Below are 26,313 nucleotides of genomic sequence, written 5' to 3' on the forward strand. Positions count from 1 at the left end.
CACACACGTATATACTGATATTAAAGAGTTCTATCGCAAAACCAGCTAAATCAATTCTTGTTAAGTTGAGATATTTGTGATTAAAGCTGCAAAACACAGAGAAACTAATGAGAAACTATTTGATATTTTAAATCATAACTTCTTGGATATTCCTACTTATGTCACAAATGAGGTATTACTGGGAAAGGTTTAATTTTGCTCTATCTGATGATGACCTTACATTGAAACGTTTGAAAATGGAGCTTTGGTCATTTTTCAATAAAACTCTTAATATATATAATTATTATTATTGTTATATATATATATATATATATATATATATATATATATATATATATATAATTCGCTATACATATGACACATGCGAACATAAAAGCAATACCCAACGGAAAACACCCACGACATCACGTCTGCTTCTCCCTTTTGTCATTTCGAGAGAAACACCGGATCCTCTTCCTCTAGTTCCAATTAATCGGGATTTCACCTTCATAGGGATGCTACAGGCGGAAAACTCAAACGGTGACACTATATTTACTCCTGCGACAATAGCTCTTATTTTCTCTCGGACTTGGGGTTAGGATTTGGGTTGTAATAGGGTTTTAGGCTTAGGCAAGTAGAAAGACTTCATATCTATGATGGGACTTGTTATCTTTTGACTTAACACAAATGTTCCGGTGTCATCTGTGACTCCTGTAAAGAAGATGATGATGATAACCGGTGTAACATGTGGCCAACATACCAATGTGTGATGTTGACTTATTTTTTATCTCTCTTTCTTTTTCACTTGAAAGACTAAAAAAAAAGACAACAACAACTAAACACTCTCTCTGCACCTGAATGTACTCTGTGGACATGTGATGCTTTATTCGTCCCACAGGATGATATACCGTTTATACTGAATATCTTACTTAAACATTTATTTCATGGACATAATCATGCAATCATCAATCAGGTGAAAAAAAAAAAGAACGACAGCTAAAGAGTACCAGGAGTCTAACGAATTCTTTCTTAGATAAAAGGGGGAAGCAGTCAAAGTGTGTCTTTTTTTTTCGTTGTGTATCATTGTTCTCCTTAACTAGTTTATAATGAGTGGTTTGTGTTATGATATTAGTTTAAGTTCAAATTCAAGTTTAAGTTCAAATTCAAATTCATTTTCTCTTGCCTTATTCGTCTAAACGGATGGCATTTCAGTTTGAAATGGGGATTCAGGTGTTTTTTTTAATTTTTGAGAGATAAGGACCCATTTGTATGAAATAGAAAAAGCATACAATACAAAGAATTAAAGTTTATTTAATGATAAGCGGTTTTGAAATGGCTGAGATATGGACAATCAAAGCAAATCAAATTGATCCTTATAAAAGGTGGTTATAAGTGGTTTCAAATTATCTCGCAAGAAGTAAAATCTGGATCCCCATCTCAAAAAAAACCTATACAATCTCTTTAATTTTATGGGGGGGGGGGGGGGGTAAAATGAAACACCTTTAGCATGATGTGTTTTTCTCACTTTTGACTTAAGAAAAATCTGCTGTCTAGCCTAATCCAAATGAGTTACCTCAGTTTGCTTAAGGTACAGACACAAATAAAAGACTCCGTCCAAATGAATATCAAATAATTACTTTGAGAAATAGTCAATGAAAACAGTCAAATTTAATCAAACAGTTTTTTTAAAGGCAGATTAGTAAATGATACTAAAAAGTTTCATCGGCTGGGGATGATGAATAATTAAATGACTGAGCTTGAATTGTAGAGGGCAAGCTTTCGTCCTCTCCTGAGGACTTTCTCAAGCCTTATGCAGTGGAGTGTTGTCTTGCTGCCGTTGCCTGCCTTTATTAATCATTGGACCATAGATTGGTGAAAGTCTCTGTTGAGAGCTGGATTGACCCTTCTGCTCCAAAGTGCTTCCTTTATTTTTCTTTTCAACCAGTTGCTTTCAAAGTCAATGATACGCGCCTCATCCCATTCAATGTTGTGTCCTGTGTTGTAAGAGTGCTCAGCTATCGCCGAGTGTGATGGATTGTTTAGTCACAGTGCCCTTTTGTGTTCCTTGAATCTCTCGTTCAAGGTTCTGCTGGTTTCCCCGATGTAACAATCATGGCAATCAGCACAAGTGATCTTATATACAATGCCTGACCTTATTTGCCTTGGAACTTTGTCTTTAGCGTGGACTAGTCTAGTTCTCAGGATAGTAGAGCTCTTGAATGCAATGCCAACGTCCTTGTTGAGGAATGCTCTTTTCAGACGGGAGGATATATGGTGTTTACGAAGGAGAGGACTACCCTATTGCTAGTCTCATTTCTTTCCTTTGTGGGTGACTTAGTTCTTGTTTTGTCCTTGGCTTTTTGTCTCATCCAAGCTGGGTATCCACATGCCGCAAGGGCCTTGTCAATAAGGTGGAATTCACTCTGTACGTGCATCATTGTCAAAGGTTACATTTCGAGCTCTCAAATACAAAGATCTAGCAACTCCCTCCTTTGTGTTAAGTGGATGATCCGAATTTCACCATATTATTGACAAGGCCCTTGCAGCATGTGGATACCCTGCTTTGCCTTGAATGTATATATATGATGGTTTGCTATTGCAATTTTTTTATGATTTGATTTGATGTTTGCTTGCAGCATAATTGAACTGTGATGACACGAACACCAAAGGCCAAGGAGGTGCTTGAAAGAATGCAAGTGTATGCTGTGACTGTATGAATGGTGAAAATCTACGAGAATATCAGTGAAAGTGTAATGACTATATTTATTGTCAATACTGACTGATAAAAAGAGTGAAAAGTGACTAGAAATGAATGGTGAAATGACTGAAATATCAGTGAAAGTGTGATAACTATATAAATAGTCAAAACTGACTTGCACAAATAGTGAAAATTACTAGAAATCCAGTAAGATTTTTTAACTGATTATCTAGTCAAATAAATATAACTAGAAATATATAGTCAAAATGACTGATTATCAGTTGCACCCAGCTGACCCTTTTGCCTAGTCAGATTTGACTAGATATCAGTCATATTTGACTATACCTTTTTTAGAGTGTAAGTAGCGTTCTTAACCGGGAATGAGTGTATAATAATGTGTTTAACAGCATTCAGGGTTACAGGAAACCGGGCCAAATGTGAAGTGTGCACCTCACACCGTACGTATTTGTAGATCCTGTAACCCTGAATGCTGTTAAACACATTATCATACACTCATTCCCGGTTAAGAACGCTACTTATGTGCTCCTTTTGTGTGTACCTATGTTCCGCTTATTCATACATACACTCCTTGATTTAATTACTATTATGATTTCATTAATTGCCGTTATTGTTTATATGGTTGCCATGCAGCTTTGACATACGCGAGGAGTTTCACATGTGTGTTTGTGCGCACACATCCGTATCCATTGTGTGTGTGCAGATGTTTAGTCATACGTACACTGTATTTGTAAATGCTTATATTTTGCATGCTTGTTTGTGATTGTATATCTGCAAGTTATATTATGCAAGACTGATGCATATATACACTCCCACCTGTGTAATTATTCCCTGCCGTCACATTATTATACATTCATTCCCGGTTAAGAACGCTACTTATGCGCTCTTTTTGTGTGTACCTATGTTCCGCTTATTCATACATACGAAGGGTTTGTTTGCCAAAACCGATAAGTCCATTTTTGAAGATTTTGAAGTACGATCTCTGTCATAAAGTACAAAATAATACCTTTTAAATGATATATTGGTCACTACATATAAAGGTATATTTTTGAAGTTATGGTCAAAAGAAGCACAAAATTTCTTATTATTCTCTTTATTTTTCTTGACCTTTAATCGCAAATATCTTCATTTGGCAAATATGGACTTATCGGTTTTTGCAAACAAAGTCTTCATAGACTCCTTGATTTAATTACTCTTATGATTTCATTAATTGCCGTTATTGGTTATATTGTTGCCTGCTTTGACATACGCGAGGAGTTTCACATGTGTGATTGTGCGCACACATCCGGATCCATTGTGTGTGTGCAGATGTTTAGTCATACGTACACTGTATTTGTAAATGCTTATATTTTGTATGCTTGTTTGTGATTGTATATCTGCAAGTTATATTATGCAAGATTGATGCATATATATACACTCCCACCTGTGTAATCATTCCCTGCCGTCTCTGCCTCTTTCACTGTAGTTATCAGTTCCACTATTGTTTTGATCATCATTATTATTTTCTTTTTGTGTATATGATATCCATGTTTTGTATCTTGTCCCCAGTCTTGACATATATATATATATATATATATATATATATATATATAGCAATAATAAAGTCACAACAGAGGACTGCAGGGAATGCATTAATAGCCAATCTTGATTTAATGAATAATCCGAATTTTCGAGGATCCTTCCTCTTCTTCAGGGATGACAGTGCGAATATTCACAATGATTATTGAGAGTGAGGTGTTAACTTCGTGTTAACTTCATTGCCTTTATAACGTTTCTATTATTGCTATTATTGTCTCATGATCTTTTTGTGCAGCGCGCGCAATCCTAGTGTGACGTCTTCTCTATTATGACGTAGAGTATAACACACATAAGCGCACAACATGCGTTTGTTGTTATTATCTATTATTTTGTGTTTTGGTTGCACATATTGCGCGCGCTAGCAGGGTAGTAACACCTCACTCTCAATAATCATTGTGAATATTCGCACTGTCATCCCTGAAGAAGAGGAAGGATCCTCGAAAATTTCGGATTATTCATTAAATCAAGATTGGCTATTAATGCATTCCCTGCAGTCCTCTGTTGTGACTTTATTATTGCTATTTCTAGTACTGCCAATATGCGGAATAACTACAATATATACATATATAACGAAGAATAAACCGGTAATGCAATATTTCGCCAATATAGAGTTTATTGAGCAACTCAAATTTTCGGTGGCTTCCATCCACCTTCTTCAGGAGTTTCGACGCGGAATCTCTTTTTCAGAAATTAGGGGCGCAATTTTCGCGCTTGCCCCGGGCGCCGTTTTCCCTAGATACGCCACTGCACACAAGGGCATACGTCTGCTCCTGGTCGGACGGATTTCAAAACTTACCTGCTTGTGTGATGGAATGCGTCTAGACTGGTAGTTGCTGCCACAGTGCATGGTAACCGCGCAGTGTGTATGTGCGCGTTTGGCGTAGCAACGACGCATCCATGAACTGGTTCCCTCCACGAAGAGCCAAAGATGAAAGGATGAAATCAGTGTTAAAAAACGTTAAGTGTTAAAAAAATCCCTGGTAGCTTTTCAAGGACTTACATTGCCAACGTCATGCTCCGATTTACTATCACGAAGATTAACGGTTCAGAGACCAACCTCATCTTGTCTTTCATTGACGCAAACTCACACCTCCGGCCCCCATAGAGACATCCCAGCCAGTAGTTGTGCCTTGTCCGTGATGGAATACTGTATCAGACTTTCCTGATAGTCAACGGTCTTTCCCGTAGTCAATCAGACTTTTCCTGATAGTCAATCAGACTTTACCTGATAGTCAACCAGCCTTTCCTGGTAGGCACTGATCAATAACGAACAGAAATGAATGAGATTAAAACCTATGATGGCATTAAAACGCTTTATCCTGGCGAGGAAAGCGCATGTTTTAGAAACAAGACACCAAACAGGTTAGTCATCGCATTCTTCATCAGCGACCAGGATGCGATGTGATGTTAGATTAAAATCCGTTTCTGAAGCAGGACATACACACAAGGGTATACGTCTGCTCCTGGCCGGACGGATTTCAAAACATATAGACCAGACATACATACACACATACATATGATGTATATGGTATAGCCGTAGGGAGACACTGTAGATAAAACATTAAGGAAACACTGACCCTAAGGAGACAAATTTGTGTCTCCTTGAATAATTGTTACATTTTTTACTGCTGACAACACTCATTCATATTTTTTACACACTATTAATCTAGGTTCAGATTGTTAAATATATAATTACACACACACACACACACACACATTAATATGCATATATATATATATATATATATATATATATATACAAAATTATATATATTATATATATGTATATATATGTATCATATCATATTCATGAAACAATCTGAACTCAGCCTAAGGGAGACAGTGTATGAAACATTGTCAGCAGTTTATATACCGTACATGTATAATGTAGAGAGAGAGAAAGGAAGAGACGTGTAGTGATACTGCCTTGGGTTTTCCTTTATTCACTTATTAGTTTCCAAAGTTTTTTATGATGTTTTGTTTGTTTGTTTTTAGATAATGAGAAACCTCTCATGAAATATTAAAGAGCATAAAGATTCTAAAAGGAATTCAAAGTTTATTTGATGAAAATTGGTTGTGAAATAGCTGAGTTATCCAAAACAAAGCAATCCTAATAAAAGGCGGGACCCACCTTTGTTTTTGGATATCTCAGCCACTTCAAAACCAAGTTTCATCAAATAAACATTGAATTCCTCTTAGAATTGCATGCTCTTTAACATTCATAAAGTTGTTTCTACGTATTTCGCACAAAGTTGAATGCTGCATCTCACCTCAAAAGTTTCAGGTATTCAGAAGGCGTTTTGAATCCAGAAGACAATGTGACCGTCAAGAAGTTAAAAGAAGAAAAAGGCAAGAAAAAAGTTACGAATATGATGATGATGATTATTATTTTTATCATCATCATTATCATTACTATTAATATTACAATTATATTATTACTACTATTATCTTATTATTTTTATTATTGTTATTATTATTATTATTATTAGATATCATTATTATCATTATTATTATTATCATTACCAGGCATTTAGATACACCATACACAGTTCATCTATCTATATCATAGCGCTTACAAAAAAAAAAAAAAAAAACTAAAATGTACTAAATAAGGAAAATGTATCCATTCCTTACAACTGAGATAAAATATATGTTTTCAACATCAGCGATGTATCTTAAATGACACAATGCCACTACAGAGGAAGACCAATATTTTCTTTTAAATTTCAAGAAAAACTGGTTACAATCAGGTAAAAAAAGTAAGTATAATTAATCAACATTAGATGTGCAGTATCGTACATGTGGCGTCATTAAATCGTGTAGGCCACGGAGTGCGATCTCAGACTCGGGTTGATCCATGAAAGACTTGATATGATCAAGTGTGATAACTCTTTGATCATTATTATGATCAAAGAGGTATCACACCTTTTTATTAGGTATTCAGGGTTTGCTTTTCGTTCTTCTTACAGAGTCGCTCATGTCAAAGCTATTCCTGAATAATGAATCATTATGTATCCTGCGCTTTTGCGCATTCCTACTGTTACCTAACTATGGGTGCGTTTATCAACTCCTTTCTCGGCAGAAACAGGTTTTCCAAACAGCTTTCAAGGAATTTTTACGAGTTGATAAACGCAAAGCTGTTTTGAAAGCCCTTTCGGAAAGCATTTTAGAAAGCCGCAAATATGTGGCTTTCCAAACAGGTTTCTTAAACAGGTTTTCAGAAACCTGTTTGTAAAAGTCTTTTGAAGTTGATAAACGCAAAGCTGTTTTGAAACGGCTTTGTAGTATTGTACTGCGGTTACGAACAATGCACGCCTTATGGACCTCTTCTCCTCGGGTCGAATTGCCGGCGCAATGCAGCTGTGCAGTGACAGGCCAGTTATCGTGTTCGCGGATAGAGTTGATAAACGCAACTATTTTGGAAGCCGTTATGATAAAGGGCTTTGGAAACGACTTTTGAAAGCCGTTTAAACAGAGGACAGTTGATAAACGCAGCGAAAGTCTCATGCCGCCACTCAGAAATATTTGAAGTATGTGGTAAACTGGAGCTGCGTCACAGATAGGAAGACAATTGATTCATGTGGCATGGCATTATAACTCGTCACTCTCAAAGGAACATATGTCTTTATGATGGTAGTTGCTTTTCGCCGTCCCTTCCTAGAAAACAAGCGGCACATTAATAGTACAGGGCTTTGTAAAGGGCTTTGGAAAGGGCTTTGGAAAGGGCTTTGGAAAGGACTTTGGAAAGGGCTTTGGAAAGGGCTTTGGAAAGGGCTTTCGGAAGCCGTTTAAAAAAGGGGAAAGTTGATAAACGCAGCCTATGTTGGTCGGATGACGAGGAATCTACTAACCATATTACAGGTGGCTAATTCGTTCTGTTCTGATGTATTTTATTTGTTTTTCTTGCTTTTTTGCTCTCTTTTCCTTTACGTTCATTTCCTTTCTTTCATAATTTTTGTTACTAGGTTGTTTGTTTAACAAGACCAACATTTTCATCTAGGGACCTATACATCACAAGCTCTGCTTTTTTAGTAGGTCCCCCACATTTCATGTTTATGAAATTGTCTTCTCTTGTATTCTTTGTACTTACGACGCTTGGTCCAGTCTAAAGTTCAATCGATTTTATCATATTATTTTTGTTTTAGATGTGGAACAATGAAATCAGATCAGTTCAAATCAAATCAATTTAAAAACTCCTTGAAATATATGATCAAACTACTGAACGGTCATCTCTCCCCGCAGGCTACGTTTGAGGTAAGCCTCGCGTTCTGAGCCTGTGAAGTTTTGGATGACGTAATCAAGTTTGGTGAGCGCCGCCTCTGGTGTGATGTCAGAGAGGGGGATTACCCCTGCCTCTATCAGGACCTTAATAAACCAAGATAAAACATCGAACAAAATTTGATAAGCAAACTCACGGATCAACAGAATTTAGATCGATCCTGATAAACGCGAATTAAACATGTTTAAGAACGTGTACAAAACAATAACAATGCATGGTTTTCTCATCTTACATAAAAAATCAGAGTCACAAAAAAAAAAAAAATCTAATTAATTTCTCAAATAAAGTCATGCTCTCAACTCTAGGTTTTGTTTACTAGTGTCTCCTTTACTCAGTAGTCATCTAGGTGAGTGGTCTACCGATCTTTAAAGGCATAATTTACCATTTGCAGATGAAACAAAAATCCAGCATTAAAGCGTCAAAATCATTCTAAAATGTGCGTTAGGGATAGAAACAGCCAATGTAAAAATTTGAACTAGTGTAATCAATATTAAGTATTGTTAAATATTAAAATGTGAACAAAAGTTATAATAAAAATGTTTCCAGACTTAACCGTATGGTTTAATGAGAAAAATAGTGATATTTCCTTATAACATTATTTCAGGCTTTATTGCAAAAAAAAATTATATGGTAGGATGTTTTGTGATACAACTGACCTACACATATGCATCAAAAGTGATATCTTGAACATTTTTTTTTTTTTTAATCACTGCTCCGAAAGGAAAACAAGACCTTTAAGATCACTTTTTTTTTTCTGGCCTGATCTTATTCTAAGGCGGTGTTAAGCCCCTACAATGTATTTCTGTCAAACCAAGACTTACTTGTCCGGTCTCGTAAGCCGGTGTGACTTGTCCGTTAGGACACTGGGTGCAGTTCACGATCAGTTTGCCGCCCTCAACGGCCTCTTTGATAGCATTCAAGATGTCTTTGCGGTCTGATGGAAAGTTTCCCGCGCCGTACGTCATAAACACAACGCCCTTGATGTCAGTCTGGAGATGTGCCTTCACCTGTTCAATGTTCAATCGTACAAAATTACGTTTTCAATATTGAATAGACATTCATCAAGCAATTGAATTTGATTTTCACTTCCCGGTTGAGCACACTCGCTAAAGGCAAAGATTTTAAACAATAGATTCTCAACGTTTTTCAAACCCGAGGCCCACATTGGCTCCTACAAACTTTATTGAGGCCCAGTAAGATTGAATATGAACATTCATTTCATTTTTGGCGGCCCACCAGCGAGAGCTTCGCAGCCCACTGGTCGAGATTAAGTGGTCCCTTAGAGTATAAAAAAGAATACACGTCTCAGTGGCGGATCCAGAGGGGGGCTGAAGAGGCGCACGCCCCCCTTTATTTATCGTTTAAAAAAAAGAAAAAAAGAAAAAAATGAAATGAAACCCGGAGGTGCCACCAGAAATATTAGTTGCGCCCCCCCCCCCCCTTTACAGAATTCCTGGATCCGCCCCTGCGTTTGCGGAATAACCATCATTATTCGGGGTAAGGGTGGCGTGACACTGTCCCAAAATTGACACAAGACGGCAATACAAATATGGACTTTTCAATTATTTTGTGTGAAGTTGGCCCGGAACTTGGTCAAAGCCAATCAGCAGCCGAAGCAAATACGACGCCTACTGAAAGTTACACGATGGCACCCGAACAACACACGAAGGCTACACGAAGATGTGAATCCGAAGGACAAACGAAGGAAAAAGAGATGTCTACATGAATTTTACGATTTTATCACCGCTCACAAAGTTGCTACAGGAGCCTGAAAAACTCCACCATCCATACGATGGCTTAAGTTGCCTTCACGAATGACCCAATGTTTATACGATCAGCGGCTAATTGGAACATTTCCTTTATCCTGTGTTCATCTTTGGTCAATTTCGCGACAGTGACGCCTACATAACGGAATCATATCAGTGATAAGTCTGTTTAATATTGCCTTCTGGCGTGGTAATGAGGGTGATGTTATTATCGACTATTGTCTCAAACGCACTGTTTCGAGGGTGACATTATACCGACTATTTCCCCGAACTCACCGTGTCGAGGGTGATGTTGGGATAGATCCAAAGGAGATCCACTTCGGCTGTCATGTTCGCCTTCACACTGAACTCTTCACCAGGTTTCGGTTGACGGACATTGGTCCAGATCACTAACCATGATGGAATGAACGAAATAAAAGATGTCACATTGGAATTAAACAATGGAGGATGAAGGACGGTGCCAAAGTGATCATACATCAAGTAGCCCTGGTTTACAATGTACTGTCTGATTCGAACTTAGGAAATACTACGTTTTAGTATCATTCTGTCCCATGGAGTACAGATCTATGCTATTGACATTGCTGTTCAAGAATGAAATTCAAAAGAGGTAAAAGTTTAACAAAAAATACATTCATGATTTACGAATGTTGGTACATAATATGAATATACAAATGTTTTTTTTTAAACATATCCCCTTTCTTTTGGTATTATATAGGTCTAAATATCCTTACTTTCTTTAAGCGCCAACAAAACCCCAATATTTCATCCCGATTACATCAGTACACAAGATAATTATGTACACTTTGAATCACGAGCTCAAGTAGATGTTGTTAGTACACTGCAAAAAGTCCGGTGTTAAATAGTGAACACCGAGCTGGTGTTAAATTTTCGGTGCTCATTTATGGTGTTAAATTAACACCTCCGGGTGTCATTTCCAAATTTTAAACTGTTTTTTGAAGAGTTTCTTAGTAACTGCACTTTTTGTTGATTTTTAATTTAAACAAGACGATCAAGAATTTTACATTAAAATACTAGATATTTGAAAAAATGTGAAAATAAATTTACCCCAAAGTAACACCAGCTGGACCAGGTGTGGTCTCTTATTGAAGCTGGACGGGTGTTAAACCATTGATATTAACACTAACAGATATCAAATCAACACCATGTGGTGTCATTTTTGAATTAACACCAGTACAGTGTCAAAATAACGATTATACTGTGTCAAATTAACACCACAAAGTGTCAGGTGAACACTTTTCAACACCATCACAGTGCATTTTTAACACCTGTGGGTGTGGTCCTTTATTGAAGTTTGATCGGTGTTAGGCCCTAGATTTAACACCCGTGGTGTTAAATCTAGGTTCCGATGTTTTTTACAGTGTAATTATTGATGTTCCTGTAGTCACCTTGAGTGTTGGTGCCCACGAAGGCGAGTGGCGGGAAATTCGGGGATCTGAAGGCATCCAGTCTGCAGCAGGAGAATTTCATACTTCGGTTGCCACGGATCAACTTGCCGTTAAAAAATAGAGTGACCTGAATGATAGAGGGAGTAACGTACATCGTGGTTGATGAGTTTGTGGGAGTGTACTTGAACGGTGACGCGAGGGAGGAAGAATGGTCGTATACCTCCCTTGGTGGGTGTTGGGGTGGGGATATATTGTCATACTTTAATTCATTTCGATCATAAATTATCTTCATGTTGGGGAAAAATCTATGATCATGCATAGGCTGAAATTGTAATGATCACCAAGAGATATGATTTACGAAGAATTTTGTTCGACATAATTTTACTATATGATAATCTTATGTTTTATTCTTATAAAAGAAAAAAAAACTGTAGCGTGGGGATTCACGGGAGGCCCGATTTATTCGCTGTCCATCGGGGAACATTCGTAAACCACGAACAGCACCGGTCAGCTGATATGTGCATCGAAGCATACTCTCATCGGTATTACACGGTCCACTCCAGTTAAAATTCTACGGTGTAGATTTACTTATAGCCAGAGAGCTAGCGACTACTCAATTTACCCCATCAAGCCCAAAAGGTTTGACCCCTCAGAGTTGCTGGGGCCACCCTCCTCATTAACAAAATGCGCGTCAGCCTGGTCCCGGAGGGCGGGTTCCGCCCCCAGGGACCCCCCGAAAAGGGTCCTTGGCGGGTGTAATTTAGGGCCTACCCCATGGAGCCCATGAACCAAACTTGGTCTAAAATAATGTCCTATGAGTGTACATCATTAAAAAAATAATAATAATAATAATAAAAAAAGACAAAAAATCTGGTCGGGAAAGGGGTAGCCAGACCGCTAGTTTATAGGCACAAACCCTTGCTGGTTGTTTAGCTGTCTGAGACTACACTTTGCCATAGGCCCTGTACTGTAGCGTCTCCCAACATGAGGGACAGTGTAGTTTGCAGGCACAAACCCTTGTTGGTCGTAATAGGAGTCTGCATGTGCCAAGACTAATACACGTACCACTGCACTGCAACCTTGAGAAGCTACAACACAGGGCCTATGGGGCAGTGCCGAAGTGGTGCATACAGTAGTCTTGGCGCAGACTCCTCTACGACCAACAAGGGTTTGTGCCTGCAAACTAGGGACAGTGCCAGTTGAGTGCATGTAGTATAGTCTTGGTGCAGACTCTTTTATTCCCAACAAGGGTTTGTACCTGCAAACTACCCGGTATACCCTGGGACCCAGGGTAGTTTGCAGGCAGAAATTGACCAGGCACAATAGAACACAAACACACATACACACACACACACACACACACACACACACACACACGCAGGCACATACGCTCACACATTCCTTCATGTAAATACATACCGGTATACAAAAAATGTCATACAGACATGATACCTTGCACATGATAAATGTCAGACCTACTTTAAGAAGTTCATACCTTTTGATTATTTTACATGGATGCTATCAATGGACATTTCAGCAGGGACACTAGAGAGAATTTAAAATTTGTGTGAAATTGCGTCATGTTTTACTGGCCACACAGATAAGATTTTCAAAAGAATCATGTATGGATTGAGACTTGGAATTTGCATTTTAAATGCAAAAAAAAAGAAAGAGTCAGAAAAGGAAAAACTCCAAGCTGTATCCGACATTCTGTTATTAACATGAACTTTATCAAAGTTATGTTTAATGCACTGATGATGATATGGTTTACTTCAGTGTGTTATACAAATGGCCTTTAGTGCTTCTGTGGTTGGTCTGAAATTGAAGTGTACTCACAATGAAAGGTTTATTTCAGCATTTTCTGAAAAGCTCCAATTATGTCTCATAAGGTGAATACATAGTAAAGGACAAGTAGACGATGGGGCCGGTAAAACATGATACACATTCACACAAATTTTAAAATTTCTCTAGTGTCCTTACTGAAATGTCCATTGATAGCATCCATTTAAACAATCAAATGGTATGAACTTCTTATAGAGCTGACATTTATTGTGTGCACGGTATCCTGGCTGTAGAACCTATGTGACATGTTTTGTATACCGGTATGTATTTACATAAAGGAATATGTGAGCGTACGTGCGTATGTGCGTGTGTGTGTGTGTGTGTGTGTGTGTGTGTGTGTGTGTGTGTGTGTGTGTGTGTGTGTGTTTTCTAATGTGCCTGGTCAATTTCTGCCTGCAAACTACCCTGGGTTCCAGGGTATACCGGGCAGTTTGCGGGTACAAACCCTTGATGGGAGTAAAAGAGTCTGCGCCAAGACTACTACATGCACTCAACTGGCACTGTCCCTCAGACTGTTGGGGGACGCTACAGTACAGGGCCTATGGCAAAGTGTAGTCTTGATGCAGACACCTGAACAACCAGCAAGGGTTTGTGCCTACAAACTAGCGGTCTGGCAACTCCTTCCCCGACCAGATATTTTGTCAGTTTTTATATTTTTATGATGTACACTCATAGGACATTCTTTTAGACCAAGTAGGGTTCATGGGCTCCATGGGGTAAATTACACCCTCCAAGGGCCCTTTTCGGGGGTCCCTGGGGGCCCAACCCGCCCTCCGGGACCAGGCTGACGCACATTTTGTTACTGAGGAGGGTGGCCCCAGCAACTCTGAGGGGTCAAACCTTTTGGGCTTGATGGGGTAAATTGAGTATTCGCTAGCTCTCTGGCTATTACATAGAGATCAGCGGCAAAGCTGTATACAGTTCGTTACGGGGAATCTCGAATAAATCTGAGCCTTGCCAGCCTTCTCACTCCGTGGTATCCCTTACAGGGTCTTTAATGAAAGGAGGAAATTATACAGAATATCTTTCAAATAAAAGACTAGCACTTTACCGAGTGTGTGATCGGGTTGGGCAACATAAGTTCATACTTTCCTTCATTATCTTGTCTTCAGATTTTGTTTGAAAAACGGTATATCATGATTAAGTATAGATTGAGATCATTTTTTAAGCTGGTGTAATGAAGTGTTCTTAAATGTATTCTGTATCAATGATTATGACCACCTTTCATCTTCGCCTTACCTCAGCTATCACCAAGCCATCCTCAGGCCGAGAGTAGCTGGCCATGGCAAGGGCGCCCAACATGTTGTTCTCTCCATCGCTGCGGAACTCGGATAGTGGAATCTGCGAGCCAGTGATGACAACAGGCTTGGAGAGGTTGTCGAGCATGAAAGACAGAGCCGACGCCGTGTAGGCCATCGTGTCCGTGCCGTGTAGGATCACGAACCCGTTGAAGACGCTGTAGTATCGTAGGATATCCTCTGCCATGTGCACCCAGTCCGCGGCGGCGATGTTACTCGAGTCCTTGATGCACTCCCACTCCAACATGCTGTAGAGAATGTGGCTGCATGCCATCCTGGTTTCTATGGATACCATCACAACGGTGAAAAGTTTAAGCATTATGACGTAATCTCCACAAGACCCTGACAAGTTTACATTATTGGGGTTATCCCACGAGACGGACATCCACGAGTCATACAGCCCACGAGTTCGACATTAGAAAAAATGTCCATGAGTCGTATAGCCCACGAGTCATCTCGACACTAGGCAATTAAGACCCATGGGTCCGACATTATAGGCGAGCAAGGCACACGAGTTCGATACTATAGGCAAAAATGGGCCAACGAGTTCGACATTACATCACCGGGTTTAATGTGTCGGTCTCGTGGGCTTTGTTTGCCTTATAGTGTCGGACTCGTGGACCTTGTCAGTGCCTAGTGGCGGAATCATGGGCCTTCCAATCGTTTGCCTAGTGTCGAGTTCATGGGCTGTATGACTCTTGGTTGTCGAATTCGTAAAGTGCAGCATCCACATTATTGGCATCTTAAAAGGTCAGAAAAATACTGTCGATTAGGCTCTACAGAGGTCATTCGTAAAAGTGCTTCCCCAATAGCTGTTAGTGGTGATAATAATGCCAATGTTTTATAATCATCATTAATTGAATCGTCATTAAGTTATCAGTCATAACGAAATTATTTCCGGCAATGCACATTACATCTGTGATTAGAATGTAATATATGTATTTACCTCACTGTGATTATTGTGTTATCTTGACTCGGAAAGAGTTCAGGGAGAGGTAAGTTAAAGGACAAGTTCATCTTCATAGACATGTGGGTTGAGTGAATGCAGCTATATTCGTAGAACACATCAGTGAGAGTTTGAGCAAAATCGGACAATCCGTTAAAAAAGTTATGAATTTTTGAAGTTTCTGCTCAGTCACGGCTGGACGAAAAGACTACTATAGCTTGTGATGTCACATTAGTACAACGATATAAAGAAAGAATAAAGAAAATTCAATTTCCATTTTTCTCGCATAACAAAAGAACACTCAACTTCTCTCTTTCAGAAGGCAGGGGGAATAATATTACCCTTAACATACGTCAGTAGCAAGTCAAAGAACTGTGCACTTTATTCAAAAAGTAAAGTTTTGTGAAATTCTCTCTTTATTTTCCTTATATAGTTGTACGCATGTGACATCATATACTGTAGTAGTCTTCTCTTCCAGCAGTGACTGCGCAGATACTTAAAATATTCGTAACTTTTGAACGGATTGTCCAATTTTCCTCAAACTTTCACTGATGTGTTCTACTAATATTGCTGCATTCTCTCAATCCTTATGTATATGAAGGTGGACTTGTCCTTTAAGATAGGATGACTAGACACAGCCAAAGTGAAGTTCAATTTATCGAATCCATGGTATGCAGATTAGTATTAGATATCTTCTATTTATTGTCTGACAAGATCGAAAAATATCAGCCCTTTTTGTAATGACATTGACATCCTAATCAGGTATCTGTTGAGGTATTGAGGGTAATTACATGAGATCATAAGTGCTGAGGCCCTCGATACTGTCCGCTGGCTTGCCGTACACTGTGGGCGTTTTGCTAATGAAGTCTGGCAAATAGTGTTTCACTGGCACCAAGACTGCAAACACGGAGGAGAAATATTCATTTAGTCAAGGACATCTGTACGACTGCATCTACAAACACACACACAAACACACACACACACATACACACACACACACACACACACACACACACACACACACACACACACACACACACATGTATGCATGCATACATCTATGTAATTGATATATTGCATTGCAAACGCCATATTCATGTTTCACTGCTAATACCGCCGTGCATGTTAACTTATATCAGATTGCTGTTTGTTTTGGAGTGCATGCTAATCTATGTAATATCGCTGTTTTTGCTTTATCATGATTTTGTTCAAGTTTTATTACAGTTGGTTGCTTTTCGTTATGTTGATTTCCAAATGCCCTGAAGGAGACCCGTCAAGATGTCGAAAGCTGATGGCATTAAAAACATTAAACTAACGCTACGTCCGATGGCTACTTCTTCCAGAGCGGCACAGTTAAAGAGAGAGAGGAGAGAGAGAGAGAGAGAGAGAGAGAGAGAGAGGGAGAGAGAGAGGAGAGGGAGAGAGAGGGGGAGAGAGAAAGAAAGAGATATAATGTACTAAGCAGAGAAGAGTGTTTCCTATTGACTCACCTTCATTCACTTTCTTCATCCCAATCGTTCCCCCAGTGTAGATGACAAGAATCTTAGGAGTTTCTTTGGTTTCCATGGTTACACTGTTCACTGCGGCAGTCATCCCAATATTGCGCCTCGTAAATTTACTGTTTAAAATAAAATATCAATTAAAGATACTATTTGAACGATAAAGGTGGTTAATTTTACGTCGACTATCTCATACTCTGTAACTCTTGCGATCTTTATACACAGATTCAATTAAAATGACAACATTTCATTCATTTAATTTTATTCATTTCATTTCATTTCATTTATTAAGTTCCACACATATCACATTTGTGACATACATCTAAAGATCAATGACTAGTAACAGATAATTTGAAAATTCAGTGTATACAGACTTTAAATAATATTTCATGATACAAAATGGATTTAAATCAGTCTAGAGTATGCCACACTCATATTGGATAATTAAGATTATGTGAGGGGAAACCATAGAAAAGCAGATGCTTAATTGTACGGGTAGGTCCCCAGAAAAAGTCAAACATAATCACTCACACACACATACACACACTGCACGCACGCAAGTGCATCTAGATAAGCATGCGTGCACACATAAACACACAACATAGAGAACAGAAAGAGAAAACACCATCAAGACTGTCATAGGGACAGCATCAAGAGAAAACAATGTGGCTGCTTGTGTGATGGGCTGTGGCAGACTAGTTTGCAGCCACAAACCCTTGTTGGTCGTAAAGGAGTCTGCCCCAAGACTACTACATGCACCACTCTGGCACTGTCCCATAGGCCCTGTGTTGAAGCTTCTTGGGAGAGGCTGCAGTGTAGTGGTGCGTGTATTAGTCTTGGCGCATGCAGACTCCTATACGACCAACAAGGGTTTGTGCCTGCAAACTAGTGGCAGACAGCCACAACACAACCCAAGCAACACACACGTCTGCCAAGCAGACAATATGGCTGAGAGGTCATAACCTATCCAGCTAGCATCGTGCGACTCTCTTGTCTTCATTGTCACAGATAATATACATACAGTTGTAGTTACATGCATAGTGACATTGTACACAATACATATACATAATTGGTCTAGTCTTTGTATCTACATAGCCTATATAATAACTTTTGAAAAAAAAAATCATCAAATATCTATAACAACAGGGAAACTTCCTGTTAGTATAATTCATGTAGATAGCTCCCTGTAGCTGTTTGATAACGCCCTACAATTTGTCATCAAAATTACTTTAATGGCAGTATAATGCTACTTTGTTACTGGCATTCGAACACTGCACTTTTCGATAGTATTATGATTAATCAATATATATATATATATATATATATATATATATGAGATTAAAACCTAAAATGGCATTAAAATGCTTTATCCTGGCGAGGAAAGCGCATGTTTTAGAAACAAGACACCAAACAGGTTAGTCATCGCATTCTTCATCAGCGACCAGGATGCGATGTGATGTTAGATTAAAATCCGTTTCTGAAGCAGGACATACACACAAGGGCATACGTCTGCTCCTGGTCGGACGGATTTCAAAACTTACCTGCTTGTGTGATGGAATGCGTCTAGACTGGTAGTTGCTGCCACAATGCATGGTAACCGCGCAGTGTGTATGTGCGCGTTGGGCGTAGCAACGACGCATCCATGAACTGGTTCCCTCCACGAAGAGCCAAAGATGAAAGGATGAAATCAGTGTTAAAAAACGTTAAGTGTTAAACAAATCCCTGGTAGCTTTTCAAGGACTTACATTGCCAACGTCATGCTCCGATTTACTATCACGAAGATAAACGGTTCAGAGACCCACCTCATCTTGTCTTTCATTGACGCAAACTCACACCTCCGGCCCCCATAGAGACATCCCAGCCAGTAGTTGTGCCTTGTCCGTGATGGAATACTGTATCAGACTTTCCTGATAGTCAACGGTCTTTCCCGTAGTCAATCAGACTTTTCCTGATAGTCAATCAGACTTTACCTGATAGTCAACCAGCCTTTCCTGGTAGGCACTGATCAATAACGAACAGAAATGAAAGAGATTAAAACCTAAAATGGCATTAAAACGCTTTATCCTGGCGAGGAAAGCGCATGTTTTAGAAACAAGACACCAAACAGGTTAGTCATCGCATTCTTCATCAGCGACCAGGATGCGATGTGATGTTAGATTAAAATCCGTTTCTGAAGCAGGACATACACACAAGGGTATACGTCTGCTCCTGGCCGGACGGATTTCAAAACATATAGAACAGACATACATACACACATTCATATGATGTATATGATATAGCCGTAGGGAGACACTGTAGATAAAACATTAAGGAGACACTGACCCTAAGGAGACAAATTTGTGTCTCCTTGAATAATTGTTACATTTTTTACTGCTGACAGCACTCATTCATATTTTTTACACACTATTAATCTAGGTTCAGATAGTTAAATATATAATTACACACACACACACACACACACACACACACATTAATATGCATATAGCATAAAGATTCTAAAAGGAATTCAAAGTTTATTTGATGAAAATTGGTTGTGAAATAGCTGAGTTATCCAAAACAAAGCAATCCTAATAAAAGGCGGGACCCACCTTTGTTTTTGGATATCTCAGCCACTTCAAAACCAAGTTTCATCAAATAAACATTGAATTCCTCTTAGAATTGCATGATCTTTAACATTCATAAAGTGGTTTCTACGTATTTCGCACAAAGTTGAATGCTGCATCCTCACCTCAAAAGTTTCAGGTATTCAGAAGGCGTTTTGAATCCAGAAGACAATGTGACCGTCAAGAAGTTAAAAGAAGAAAAGGCAAGAAAAAAGTTACGAATATGATGATGATGATTATTATTTTTATCACCATCATTATCATTACTATTAATATTACAATTATTATTATTACTACTATTATCTTTATTATTATTATTATATTATTTTTATTATTGTTATTATTATCATTATTATTATTACTATAATTATTATCATTATTATTATTATCATTACCAGGCATTTAGATACACCATACACAGTTCATCTATCTATATCATAGCGCTTACAAAAAAAAAAAACTAAAAAAAAAGTACTAAAATGTACTAAATAAGGAAAATGTATCAATTCCTTACAACTGAGATAAAATATATGTTTTCAACATCAGCGATGTATCTTAAATGACACAATGCCACTACAGAGGAAGACCAATATTTTCTTTTAAATTTCAAGAAAAACTGGTTACAATCAGGTAAAAAAAGTAAGTATAATTCATCAACATTAGATGTGCAGTATCGTACATGTGGCGTCATTAAATCGTGTAGGCCACGGAGTGCGATCTCAGACTCGGGTTGATCCATGAAAGACTTGATATGATCAAGTGTGATAACTCTTTGATCATTATTATGATCAAAGAAGTATCACACCTTTTTATTAGGTAATCAGGGTTTGCTTTTCGTTCTTCTTACAGAGTCGCTCATGTCAAAGCTATTCCTGAATAATGAATCATTATGTATCCTGCGCTTTTGCGCATTCCTACTGTTACCTAACTATGGGTGCGTTTATCAACTCCTTTTCTCGGCAGAAACAGGTTTTCCAAACAGCTTTCAAGGAATTTTTACGAGTTGATAAACGCAAAGCTGTTTTGAAAGCCCTTTCGGAAAGCATTTTAGAAAGCCGCAAATTTGTGACTTTCCAAACAGGTTTCTTAAACAGGTTTTCAGAAACCTGTTTGTAAAAGCCTTTTGAAGTTGATAAACGCAAAGCTGTTTTGAAACGGCTTTGTAGTATTGTACTGCGGTTACGAACAATGCACGCCTTATGGACCTCTTCTCCTCGGGTCGAATTGCCGGCGCAATGCAGCTGTGCAGTGACAGGCCAGTTATCGTGTTCGCGGAGAGAGTTGATAAACGCAACTATTTTGGAAGCCGTTATGATAAAGGGCTTTGGAAACGGCTTTTGAAAGCCGTTTAAACAGAGGACAGTTGATAAACGCAGCGAAAGTCTCATGCCGCCACTCAGAAATATTTGAAGAATGTGGTAAACTGGAGCTGCGTCACAGATAGGAAGACAATTGGTTCATGTGGCATGGCATCATAACTCGTCACTCTCAAAAGAACATATGTCTTTATGATGGTAGTTGCTTTTCGCCGTCCCTTCTTAGAAAACAAGCGGCACATTAATAGTACAGGGCTTTGTAAAGGGCTTTGGAAAAGGCTTTGGAAACGGCTATGGAAAGGACTTTGGAAAGGGCTTTGGAAAGGGCTTTGGAAAGGGCTTTCGGAAGCCGTTTAAAAAAGGGGAAAGTTGATAAACGCAGCCTATGTTGGTCGGATGACGAGGAATCTACCAACCATACTACAGGTGGCTAATTCGTTCTGTTCTGATGTATTTTATTTGTTTTTCTTGCTTTTTTGCTCTCTTTTCCTCTACGTTCATTTCCTTTCTTTCATAATTTTTGTTACTAGGTTGTTTGTTTAACAAGACCAACATTTTCATCTAGGGACCTATACATCACAAGCTCTGCTTTTTTAGTAGGTCCCCCACATTTCATGTTTATGAAATTGTCTTCTCTTGTATTCTTTGTAATTACGACGCTTAGTCCAGTCTAAAGTTCAATCGATTTTATCATATTATTTTTGTTTTAGATGTGGAACAATGAAATCAGATCAGATCAAATCAAATCAATTTAAAAACTCCTTGAAATATATGATCAAATTACTGAACCGTCATCTCTCCCCGCAGGCTACGTTTGAGGTAAGCCTCGCGTTCTGAGCCTATGAAGTTTTGGATGACGTAATCAAGTTTGGTGAGCGCCGCCTCTGGTGTGATGTCAGAGAGGGGGATTACCCCTGCCTCTATCAGGACCTTAATAAACCAAGATAAAACATCGAACAAAATTTGATAAGCAAACTCACGGATCAACAGAATTTAGATCGATCCTGATAAACGCGAATTAAACATGTTTAAGAACGTGTACAACACAATAACAATGCATAGTTTTCTCATCTTACATAAAAAATCAGAGTCACAAAAAAAAAAATCTAATTAATTTCTCAAATAAAGTCATGCTCTCAACTCTAGGTTTTGTTTACTAGTGTCTCCTTTACTCAGTAGTCATCTAGGTGAGTGGTCTACCGATCTTTAAAGGCATAATTTACCATTTGCAGATGAAACAAAAATCCAGCATTAAAGCGTCAAAATCATTCTAAAATGTGCGTTAGGGATAGAAACAGCCAATGTAAAAATTTGAACTAGTGTAGTCAATATTAAGTATTGTTAAATATTAAAATGTGAACAAAAGTTATAATAAAAATGTTTCCAGACTTAACCGTATGGTTTAATGAGAAAAATAGTGATATTTCCTTATAACATTATTTCAGGCTTTATTGCAAAAAAAATTATATGGTAGGATGTTTTGTGATACAACTGACCTACACATATGCATCAAAAGTGATATCTGGAACATTTTTTTTTTTTTTTTAATCACTGCTCCGAAAGGAAAACAAGACCTTTAAGATCACTTTTTTTTTTTTTTCTGGCCTGATCTTATTCTAAGGCGGGTGTTAAGCCCCTACAATGTATTTCTGTCAAACCAAGACTTACTTGTCCGGTCTCGTAAGCCGGTGTGACTTGTCCGTTAGGACACTGGGTGCAGTTCACGATCAGTTTGCCGCCCTCAACGGCCTCTTTGATAGCATTCAAGATGTCTTTGCGGTCTGATGGAAAGTTTCCCGCGCCGTACGTCATAAACACAACGCCCTTGATGTCAGTCTGGAGATGTGCCTTCACCTGTTCAATGTTCAATCGTACAAAATTACGTTTTCAATATTGAATAGACATTCATCAAGCAATTGAATTTGATTTTCACTTCCCGGTTGAGCACACTCGCTAAAGGCAAAGATTTTAAACAATAGATTCTCAACGTTTTTCAAACCCGAGGCCCACATTGGCTCCTACAAACTTTATTGAGGCCCAGTAAGATTGAATATGAATATTCATTTCATTTTTGGCGGCCCACCAGCGAGAGCTTCGCAGCCCACTGGTCGAGATTAAGTGGGGTCTTAGAGTATAAAAAAGAATACACGTCTCAGTGGCGGATCCAGAGGGGGGCGCAAGAGGCGCACGCCCCCTTTTATTTATCGTTAAAAAAAAAGAAAAAAAAAAGAAAAAAATGAAATGAAACCCGGAGGTGCCACAAGAAATATTAGTTGCGCCCCCCCCCCCCCCCTTTACAGAATTCCTGGATCCGCCCCTGCGTTTGCGGAATAACCATCATTATTCGGGGTAAGGGTGGCGTGACACTGTCCCAAAATTGACACAAGACGGCAATACAAATATGGACTTTTCAATTATTTTGTGTGAAGTTGGCCCGGAACTTGGTCAAAGCCAATCAGCAGCAGAAGCAAATACGACGCCTACTGAAAGTTACACGATGGCACCCGAACAACACACGAAGGCTACACGAAGATGTGAATCCGAAGGACAAACGAAGGAAAAAGAGATGTCTACATGAATTTGACGATTTTATCACCGCTGACAAAGTTGCTACAGGAGCCTGAAAAACTCCACCATCCATACGATGGCTTAAGTTGCCTTCACGAATGACCCAATGTTTATACGATCAGCGGCTAATTGGAACATTTCCTTTATCCTGTGTTCATCTTTGGTCAATTTCGCGACAGTGACGCCTACATAACGGAATCATATCAGTGATAAGTCTGTTTAATATTGCCTTCTGGCGTGGTAATGAGGGCGATGTTATTATCGACTATTGTCTCAAACGCACTGTTTCGAGGGTGACATTATACCGACTATTTCCCCGAACTCACCGTGTCGAGGGTGATGTTGGGATAGATCCAAAGGAGATCCACTTCGGCTGTCATGTTCGCCTTCACACTGAACTCTTCACCAGGTTTCGGTTGACGGACATTGGTCCAGATCACTAACCATGATGGAATGAACGAAATAAAAGATGTCACATTGGAATTAAACAATGGAGGATGAAGGACGGTGCCAAAGTGATCATACATCAAGTAGCCCTGGTTTACAATGTACTGTCTGATTCGAACTTAGGAAATACTACGTTTTAGTATCATTCTGTCCCATGGAGTACAGATCTATGCTATTGACATTGCTGTTCAAGAATGAAATTCAAAAGAGGTAAAAGTTTAACAAAAAAATACATTCATGATTTACGAATGTTGGTACATAATATGAATATACAAATGTTTTTTTTTTTAACATATCCCCTTTCTTTTGGTATTATATAGGTCTAAATATCCTTACTTTCTTTAAGCGCCAACAAAACCCCAATATTTCATCCCGATTACATCAGTACACATGCCAATTATGTACACTTTGAATCACGAGCTCAAGTGGATGTTGTTAGTACACTGCAAAAAGTCCGGTGTTAAATAGTGAACACCGAGCTGGTGTTAAATTTTCGGTGCTCATTTATGGTGTTAAATTAACACCTCCGGGTGTCATTTCCAAATTTTAAACTGTTTTTTGAAGAGTTTCTTAGTAACTGCACTTTTTGTTGATTTTTAATTTAAACAAGACGATCAAGAATTTTACATTAAAATACTAGATTTTTGAAAAAATGTGAAAATAAATTTACCCCAAAGTAACACCAGCTGGACCAGGTGTGGTCTCTTATTGAAGCTGGACGGGTGTTAAACCATTGATATTAACACTAACAGATATCAAATCAACACCATGTGGTGTCATTTTTGAATTAACACCAGTACAGTGTCAAAATAACGATTATACAGTGTCAAATTAACACCACAAAGTGTCAGGTGAACACTTTTCAACACCATCACAGTGCATTTTTAACACCTGTGGGTGTGGTCCTTTATTGAAGTTTGATCGGTGTTAGGCCCTAGATTTAACACCCGTGGTGTTAAATCTAACACCGATGTTTTTACAGTGTAATTATTGATGTTCCTGTAGTCACCTTGAGTGTTGGTGCCCACGAAGGCGAGTGGAGGGAAATTCGGGGATCTGAAGGCATCCAGTCTGCAGCAGGAGAATTTCATACTTCGGTTGCCACGGATCAACTTGCCGTTAAAAAATAGAGTGACCTGAATGATAGAGGGCGTAACGTACACCGTGGTTGATGAGTTTGTGGGAGTGTACTTGAACGGTGACGCGAGGGAGGAAGAATGGTCGTATACCTCCCTTGGTGGGTGTTGGGGTGGGGATATATTGTCATACTTTAATTCATTTCGATCATAAATTATCTTCATGTTGGGGAAAAATCTATGATCATGCATAGGCTGAAATTTTCATGATCACCAAGAGATATGATTTACGAAGAATTTTGTTCGACATAATTTTACTATATGATAATCTTATGATTTATTCTTATAAAAAAAAAAAAAAAAAAAAAAAAAAAAACTGTAGCGTGGGGATTCACGGGATGCCCGATTTATTCGCTGTCCATCGGGGAACATTCGTAAACCACGAACAGCACCGGTCAGCTGATATGTGCATCGAAGCATACTCTCATCGGTATTCCACGGTCCACTCCAGTTGAAATTCTACGGTGTAGATTTACTTATAGCCAGAGAGCTAGCGACTACTCAATTTACCCCATCAAGCCCAAAAGGTTTGACCCCTCAGAGTTGCTGGGGCCACCCTCCTCATTAACAAAATGCGCGTCAGCCTGGTCCCGGAGGGCGGGTTCCGCCCCCAGGGACCCCCCGAAAAGGGTCCTTGGCTGGTGTAATTTAGGGCCTACCACATGGAGCCCATGAACCAAACTTGGTCTAAAATAATGTCCTATGAGTGTACATCATTAAAAAAAAAAAAAAAAAAAAAAAAAAAAAAAAAAAAAAAAAAAAAAAAAAAAACTGACAAAATATCTGGTCGGGAAAGGGGTAGCCAGACCGCTAGTTTATAGGCACAAACCCTTGCTGGTTGTTTAGCTGTCTGCATGTGCCAAGACTAATACACGTACCACTGCACTGCAGCCTTGAGAAGCTACAACACAGGACCTATGGGGCAGTGCCGAAG

The 26,313-nt window shown here is 38.8% G+C and overlaps 2 protein-coding genes across 2 annotated transcripts; both read right to left on the reverse strand.

Annotated features, from left to right (window-relative positions):
* Positions 1-8,488: 8,488 nt before the first annotated feature.
* Positions 8,489-15,138, reverse strand: LOC139716250 (L-asparaginase-like). The gene is made up of 5 exons (XM_071627816.1): positions 14,806-15,138; positions 11,725-11,851; positions 10,595-10,707; positions 9,374-9,559; positions 8,489-8,638 (listed from the first exon to the last, which is right to left on the reverse strand). The coding sequence occupies exons 1-5, from the start codon at positions 15,136-15,138 to the stop codon at positions 8,489-8,491; spliced, it is 909 nt and encodes a 302-aa protein (XP_071483917.1).
* A 6,870-nt stretch (positions 15,139-22,008) lies between these two features.
* Positions 22,009-25,334, reverse strand: LOC139716251 (L-asparaginase-like). Its single transcript, XM_071627818.1, has 4 exons — positions 25,253-25,334; positions 24,123-24,235; positions 22,897-23,082; positions 22,009-22,158 (listed from the first exon to the last, which is right to left on the reverse strand). The coding sequence occupies exons 1-4, from the start codon at positions 25,332-25,334 to the stop codon at positions 22,009-22,011; spliced, it is 531 nt and encodes a 176-aa protein (XP_071483919.1).
* Between the last annotated feature and the right edge of the window lie 979 nt (positions 25,335-26,313).

Source organism: Diadema antillarum, unplaced genomic scaffold (assembly GCF_040938485.1).
Source record: "Diadema antillarum isolate AM-2024a unplaced genomic scaffold, OU_Dant_1.0 scf00000063, whole genome shotgun sequence".
NCBI lineage: Eukaryota > Metazoa > Echinodermata > Echinoidea > Diadematoida > Diadematidae > Diadema > Diadema antillarum.